Here is an 8,669-nt window from a genome sequence, read left to right on the forward strand (position 1 = left end):
AAACCATCAATTTGAACATGATCCATCCATAATGGTGTACATAAGAGTGAATCACATATTCAGCCCCATAATGCTAAGCAGGTCACATAGGAAGCCATAAAATGCTAATTGAGCCACATTTATAGCCCTGTAGTACAAAGTGAATCGCCTTTTCAGTCCATATGAGGTTTGACTCTGTATAGTTATTGCATATAGACAATGTTGTGCAGTCGAAGTGTCTCATCAACATATGAGGCCTTATGCACCACATTTTAAAACATGGGTGTTGCAATGCATGGTTATCCTCATCTTAGTTAATTATTTACTCATTTACAGCAAAGCTACCTTATTTACTCAGTCTGGGTGAATCTTCCAATTTCTTTGCTTTCTTATAGGTTCTAAATGAACAAGCCATCCATTTATTGAGCCATAGTCTGTTACTTAGAACGACTCTGTCCCCATATTGAATATAAATCTTTGATATTTTTAAAGGACAATAAATTGGCTGCCTTTTTTAGGGGATAACTGGACTCATGTCATTAAACGAGCACTTGTTAGCTGGTGCAAGCTAGAGCTTCCAAAGCCAAGTGCTTTATCTGAGTTTGTTTTCCCTTTGGCTTCCTTAAAAGTTTCATGGTTCATAGTTTTCTCTATTTTTTGGGTGCACATTTTTGTTTTGTGGCCCTCTAACAGTTCCCATCTCTATCACATGAGTATTTACATTAACACCACAAGCTTAGGAAGAAAAGGTAAACCATATGATTTTAACTGCGTGACACCTATCATGGCTTTTCCAAAGGAATACATAGGTTCCTTTGGAGGTTGAAATCATCAGCTTCCTTCTACTAGTAACCCATTGATTTCTTGCAAATATACAAGTATCTCTCTCTTTCTTGCCATCAGCAATGCTTTAGTCCCATTCATCCTTATGGCATGTTCCGTTTTTCGTTACCATGTAGAATGTTCATAAAAGAGAACCCCTACGTGGCTTTTGGATTTAGCTAGCCCAACTATTCATTAAAAAGATTCTCTGACCCACCTTGTTGAAGAAAACTTTCTCATGTTATTTAGTGAAAAGATTTTTATAGCTGTCCATTAATTCAATGTTCGCTGCGTCAATAAATTCTCCTGTTCTTTTCCATGGATCAAATGCATTCATGTTATTTGGAAAACAAGTTGGTTCACTACTTATGTTTGATTTATCACTTTCCATGTGAGCACACTGATTTGCGCAAAGCAGTTTTGGCTTTCTTTGCATAAGCATCGCCAAACAAGGAGCCTTTTTTCTCAATATTTATTTCCTTAGGGACCTTGGTGTCTAAACATGGTGCTTATTGGCCCATTGTTTGATTCAAGATCTTATTTGGCTGATCTAGCAGGTAAACTAAGACTTCACCAAAATAAGGAGCATGATGGCTTGGTGATAACTCATGAGTGTTTTGTTCCATTTTTCACTATGGAACTAATGAATTATCTGGAACAAAGTAGAATTTCAACATTCTACATTTATTTAGCAATCCATATTTGAAATGGAAGCTGATAGGACATATATCACAAGCTTAGATTACATAAAGCCCACTTAATGCTAGTATAAGGCACTCTACAACCAACTTCAAGCCACTTGGACCAACACGAATCTGTAAGAATCCTATTTGGCGTACTTTTTTGAACATGGAGGATGGATCAATCTGGGCTGTTTTAGTCTCCTTTAGTTGGGCAAAATGTTCATCTGATCAAATTCATCTGCTTGGGCCATTTTACGATAGCACCCCTACATGATCCATTTTAAGAAATTAGGAGAATTCCAAGCCTATTTTGGTTGGCTGTCAAAACAAACACACTGCATTTTAGGCTTATATCGTGAACTTGAACCTTTCTTGTGCTTACCAAGGAAGAAACATGGAATACAATGCTGACTTCATGAGCTATGGCTGTTATTAGCACAATTAGAGCTAAATAAGGCTCGTGTAAGATGAATTCTCGGAATGGATCCATATTTAGCTATTTTCAATGAAATAAGTGGTCTTTTTCTCTACTATTAAGTGAACATTATCTTCATGGTATGATGAGGGTGGGTCTTGGTGCAATGGTAAAGCTGCTCCATTGTGACCTCATGGATTTGAAACACAGAAATAGTCTCTATGCATGCAAGCGTAAGACTGCTTATATTTGACCCTCTCCAAACCCCATAGTGGTGGGAGCCTCATGCACTGTGATGCCCTTTTTTTAATCTCCATTGTATCTAATTTATTGCAATACTTGTATAGTTGTGCTAAAAAACATATGGTTAATAAGTGGGTATTTGTACTACGGTTCCTACGTTATAACTCATCCATCCATGATTGAAAGTTTCAAACAACAAGAATTTTTGGACAGAATAATAGTGTTGGTTTCATCAAACGTTAGTTGCCACTGATTCCTATTAATGACTACCTTTTGGTATTATTGCAATGTGTTCTGAATTGTTTGGCATAACTTGCATCAGTGTTAGCTTTGGCATGCTTTCATCTATGTTAGTTACACAGATTTAAGCACCATCTTTGTTGAAGCTTTCTTAGATCTTTGTCACAAATTGACATGCCATCTCAATTGATTCTAAATCTCCTTTTCTCAACTTATGCAATAGGTTTAAGCACCATCTTTATTGAAACTTTCTTAGATCTTTGTCACAAACAGACATAACATCTCAATTGATTCTAAATCTCTTATGCCTTTTAATATTCATGTGTCCCATCCACTTATCCATTGCTCTGCCACACATCCATCTTAAATAACAAAGTCATGTAGCTAGTCCTAAATAAATGGTTGTGGTTATCTTTCTGACTTCTAATTCTAAATCCCATAACTAATATGAAATTGAATAGGTACCTCGCTTAGGCTCCATAACTATTCGAGTCACCCAAAATGGGCCAACCTTGGTGTAATAATTCCAAGGGCAACCTCGGGTGGGGCTATTGGAAAATTTGGACATGCCTAATTCAAATAAACCTATTGACATTTTACTTTTAATCAATTTGGTAACTAATATAGAGTCCATGACTTAGAAGCAGGGATCCAAATTATGGTGTCAATGTTACTTTTTTGCTCCCACTCAATGTGCCCTATTTTGAGTATCATAATTATCTCTTCCTCTACTGAATCTATATCTTGCTCTGTTGCTCCACGCTGGTTCAAGCTCTGTGCTTCTAAGCTCTGTGCCCTTCAAAGTCCAAGTGAACCAACCAAAAATTGTTCAACCTTAGACATTGTTTCTATAATGCTGTAGCTCCTACATCATTTAGCCTAGAATAGGGTTTTGATTTGTAGCTCCCCAAGTCCTAGAGCTAACTTGGAGTTAAGGAAGTATTTTGGTGAACCAACCCAAAATGGGTTAACTTTGGCTTATGTCAAATAACTGTGCAAGTGGCCTAGTGTTGGTGTCCCTTTAGAATCAGTTCATCCTTGGAGCTTAACATTCATCGTTATGGCTAACAATAGAAGTGGTAATGTGTGAACTGACTTAAAATGAGTCAACCTTGAAGTCTTGAACTTGTTTCTTCTTAAGTCCCATAGCTAACTATAATTAGCTCAGCAAGAATCATATTCGTAACTCTTTGAAACCTAGGTGAATCATTCTATGGTAGGTTATCCACCTTACATCTAATGGATATGAAGCTTAGCATTTACAACTTTTGAGGTCCCTCATGAGCCAATCCCAAATGGGCTATTCTTGGGTCGTTGATATGAAGCATGCCATATCGAACTCAAGAAGCTGGATCAACCATCCAATTTGGATTCATCTTGGGTTTGTAACTCTTCCAGTATCTGCTCTGGACCACTCAGTTCCTTATCCATGTTTTGCTGTCTAGTTCTTAAACTGGACCAAATTTCTAAATTTGGACCTTATGTCTCTATTGTTTTATGTTTAAATGTGTATAAAAATATAATTGATGGTAACTATTTACACGCTCCTGGCAAAACCATGCAATAGGCATATTACTATTTTTATTTTAGTTTGAATGGCTTTTTTATATGTATCTTGTCGATGAGGTCTCCTAGTCCTATCAATTTTCAAACATGTGGCAGTCTTCAGTCCCTCAGAAGTTTTAAAAAGGGTTTAAATTTAATCCCATAGGGTGGATGTAAGGGATTTATAAATGAAATAATACCTCTTATTTCTTGATTTTTATCCTGTAGATCTCCATGTAACCATAAAGAATGTGATATCATCATCACCTAAGCAAGTTGGATTGGAGTACTCCAGGTTAGGAGGCTTTAAATTTGTTTTGAATAAGGGGTCGGGGGTCCTAATTTAGTCAGGATTATTTTTTCTTTTCTTTTTTCTTTTTTTTCCTGAGAGCCTTATATCTTGGTGTAAGTAGATCAATGAATTACAGAACACATTTGATTTGGTAATGGAACTAATCTATTATTCCAACATCTACTTGCTGGACCTTGATATCATCTACTTTGTGAATCTGATGTTATCCCCCTTCATGTTTTACCCATCATCATTTTATAAGCTTGGGTTCTATCAAATAATGAATTGAGACTGGACTTTGTGGTCAGTTATTGGATATATATCCATAACTATATTTTCAATCTCACTCTCATTCTTTGTACTTTAAACCCTCAGAAACTGTACGAGTGATGGATATGCGGTAGACAAGCCTTTTATCTTCAAAAGTTGATTGTGCTGTTGGAAGTTGAAATTTACTCTAACTGGTACTCTTATATTCTTAAGTAGTCCTTTAGTGGTCTTATACACCTCTGACAATCCACTCCCCTTCTTTCAGTCCAGTGCATCCTCTGGGATGGGTGTTGCTGACCATTGCAAGGACACATTCTTAGAGCTTCAGAGGAAGAAGACACACCGATACGTGATTTTCAAAATCGATGAAAAGCGAAAGGAGGTTGTTGTAGATAAGACTGGAGGTGCAGCTGAGAGCTATGATGATTTCATGGCTTCTCTACCGGAAAATGATTGCCGATATGCCATCTATGATTTTGACTTTGTTACTGATGAGAACTGTCAGAAAAGCAAGATTTTCTTTATTGCCTGGTAACACTCTTTGTGCTAGTTCTCCATTTAATTGTGCTGTTAATGGTTCTACTATTGTTAGCTGAGGCATAATGCATATAAAATTTCAATCCAGTAAAATAACACAGAGGTAGAAGTTGTTTTATTTATGTGATGTCTGCAGGTTGGGCAATCATCTGCCTTGTATTCATGATATGTGGATGGTTATTTGACTTGCGTCTGTCATTGTGTGGTTGCAATCTTTAAAGCAATGAAGTGGTTTTGGGGAGGTTCTGAAAGGAAGGTTGATGGGTTTGTGGGAGCACATATAATGATGGGCAGGCAGCAAGAGATCGCAACTGTTTCAGTATGAATTGGATTTTCATGTATAAATTGACTGAGTTGCTTCAACAAGATAATGTGTATTATGATTAGAGTAATGTTTGTTTGTGTTGGAAGCTTTGAATGACTGCACTTAGTTTGTGTTATTTGGATGCAACCTTAGAAGTTGATTGCGAGCACAAATGTACTACAAGCATAGATACATGCATACATAAACATTCATGACATTATCCATATATGCATATGTAAGCATGTATTTAATTCATGTACATAGACATACACATGTACACATGTATGCACGAATGTACATGTGCATGCACAAAATGACATGCATTGTTGGAATCATTACTGAGTTGTGGTAAAGCAGGATATCTTAGTGTTTTTAGTGAATGAGGAGAGGTATTTGAACATGCTGTTCTAAGTTTAGATTACTTACTTTCAAAGAATCAGTGTCAGAGCAGAATGCTATCTGACGCAGGTTGGATAAATCTGATGGGAAATCTATTGAACATGACAGCTCCAAATGTAAAGTTTTCATATCTTTCACTTATGATTCTTAGAAACTATATTACTACTGAAGATGTGCATTGAAAACAATGAAGACGATTGTATATGCAGAGGCCACTCATGTGAGCAGATTGTGAATTCAAATAACTCAGCCCTCTGTCACCTTCTACTGAAAATATCTTATTTGTTGGTAATAATTATTTGCCTTTTTCTTCTCATTCTAGGTTTCTTTTTCTAACTTGTTAAGTACTAAAGGATGATCATCCAGAATAATGAGCTAAGCTTGCCAAACAAAATGCATTATTATCCACAGTTTATGCTCCAAGCATCATGCTTTAAACACATGTTAAGTCGTTTGGATGGATGGTTGGAAGATGTATAATGAGTGTAAACACAACACCTCATGCCACTTTCATTGGTAAAGATTATCCCTCGTTTTCCCACTGCAGCTTTGTTACTTGGTGTATATTTGAGGCATTTTCGTTCGTGCGGTATGCATAGAAAACACTACTGTTTCCTAACTTTAATACCTATGACTTTTTGAATCTTTTTTGGGCCACTTTCTGTTTTCTTTTCCTGTTAGCTTCTGATTTTATAAATATATGCTGATATTGGTATTTGTACTAATGTTGCACTTTTCTTGCTTTTCTTTGAACTCATTTTATTTTTACCTATAAGTGCATATGTTGTTAATATCTTTCTGCATCAGGTCCCCATCTGTTTCTCGTATCCGAGCTAAGATGCTGTATGCAACCTCCAAGGATCGATTCAGGCGAGAGCTGGATGGAATTCACTATGAGATTCAGGCAACCGACCCCACAGAACTCGACCTTGAGGTTCTCAGAGACCGGGCACATTAAATCAGAGTTCATACGGATATGCAAATTAAAATCAGTGATGGATATATTCGGTCATGCCCCCTGGAAAATACAGTGGTGAAGGGATCATCAGGTTTCTATGAACTATATGTAACTGGATTATGCTGGTTGAATATAATAATGTTGTTGGAAAATCAATATCTATAAATTATGGGCAGAGCTTGTAAACTTATACTACTAAGACTATTTGCATGATTAATATCTGTTGTGTATGATCTGGTGACTCTGCATCTTCTGTATTATCTCAGATTTATCTCTCTCATCTTGAAAGACCTTGCCAAGAAGCCGCCTGTTCACCTTCACTACCCAATAAAACAATGGTGCCCCAAGACCATGCATTTAATTGCCCTTCATGAAGCTTGACTTGGAAACTCGACAAGGATCAATGATCTAACTTGTGAAAGTGTTGAGTAATTGGGCACTCTATTTATAGGTATTTGCGTGAGATCTGCTGCAATGGAATCTATCCTTGTGGAAGTTGGGCGGTTGCTGAACCAATTTTGGATTCTCTATTTTTCTTTCATTTAGAGGGAAGCAAAGCAAACTGTGGGGTAGATTGGCTTGCATGATGGGTGTAAGGATCATAAATAGCAACTTATTTGGAGAGGCAGGTACCTCGGAAGCCTTTGGAGCTCTTTTGGAGGAGTGTGCTTAAAAGGAAATTGGTAAGAGGAGTGACGTTGATGTAAGCCTTGTTTGGTGCTTGGCACAGTAATTGGCCCTGATGGCTGAGCCTAGCACTCTGGATTTTGTTATTAAGAAGAAATTAAAAAGGAACATGATACATGTAGAAAATCTCATCTACGCCTAAGCCGGAGGCATGAAGGAACCAAGAAACGGAGCTTGGTGCTGGGTTCAGGTTATGCGTCGTTTCTTTTCTTTCTTTTTTTTTTTTTTTTAAATGCTGCAGAAATAAGACAGGATTATCCAGTTAAATGTCCTAGTTAAGGATTTTTTTGTGTGATTTGTCATTTTTTTCTTTTTCTTTTCGGTTGTTATGCGCGCTGAGTTGTTACAATGCATAAGCGCCATATAAGAGCACATGACTTGTAAAAATACATTTAAAAAATATACGTGTGACACAGGTAGAAAGTCTAATCTACGCCCGTGCCGAAGGCATGAATAAGCCTCGATCGCATCCGACCCAGGAGACAGTCGCCGACCCTTGCTTCAACCGATCCTTGCTTCTGCCAATTTTTCTTTCCGCCAATCTGAGATACTTCAATCAGCATTGATTGATATATTTGGAAGGATTGACTCGGAGCTCTCCCCAGCTTTTCAAATCATTTGACCTTTGAGAATAGCTAGCAATGAAGCAGATAAAGCAATGACAACAACTAAATCTTGAAAAGTCGGACCGAAAATCTCGAGATAACATTTGAAACAGCTGGTACGGCCTCTTACGCCTCTTCCCCCGTATGGCACTCACCTCTATTTATACGTAGAGGCAAACATGGGACTCCTAAGTGTATAATCTCTCTCTTGCTCACTCCTTCTCATCTGTTTCGAATTTTTAATTTAAATGTCGGAGGGTTTCATCGAAGTCAACTCGAGTCAAAGACTTCTTTTGCAAGTCCGATCATCATCATCCTGCTACCATTGTTCTCTTTAGCCACTCTGACCTCCGAGCCAGAAATCCGCAGCAACATGTGCCAAATGAAAAAAAAAAATATACACTTCATACTATTTAACAATATTAGTACCTGACACAAAATTATTCAAATGATCATCAACATCATCAATAGTTATTTACCCAGGCATTAGTTTAGTAATGCATATTTCATCAATTTAAAGATTTTCAAACTTTTTATAGCATGTTACAGTATCCGTGCTTTATTTCTTTTGAGTGCATTTCTCGTTTGTTTGGTGATCTAACAACATTGTTTCAATAAAAAAATATGTTCTTTTTCTAAATTAACAATAGATAATTAATTTGAAATCTATTCTAATTTCAAATTTTTAGT

General features: G+C 37.0%; 1 protein-coding gene across 2 annotated transcripts in view; it reads left to right on the forward strand.

The window, feature by feature from the left end:
• The window catches only part of LOC105046758 (actin-depolymerizing factor), a 9,707-nt gene extending 2,790 nt beyond the window's left edge, over window positions 1–6,917 (forward strand). Inside the window, exons 2-4 of one of the 2 annotated variants that reach the window (XM_010925469.3) lie at window positions 4,595–4,683; window positions 4,755–5,020; window positions 6,537–6,917. In XM_010925469.3, the coding sequence (XP_010923771.1) occupies window positions 4,773–5,020; window positions 6,537–6,687 (399 nt within the window). In that variant the 5' untranslated portion in view covers window positions 4,595–4,683; window positions 4,755–4,772 and the 3' untranslated portion in view covers window positions 6,688–6,917. The remainder of the gene's footprint in view (window positions 1–4,594; window positions 4,684–4,754; window positions 5,021–6,536) is intronic. The other variant, XM_010925468.3, reaches the window with a different exon arrangement.
• The last annotated feature ends 1,752 nt before the right edge of the window (window positions 6,918–8,669 follow it).

This window comes from Elaeis guineensis, chromosome 6, assembly GCF_000442705.2.
Source record: "Elaeis guineensis isolate ETL-2024a chromosome 6, EG11, whole genome shotgun sequence".
In the NCBI taxonomy this organism is placed as follows: domain Eukaryota; kingdom Viridiplantae; phylum Streptophyta; class Magnoliopsida; order Arecales; family Arecaceae; genus Elaeis; species Elaeis guineensis.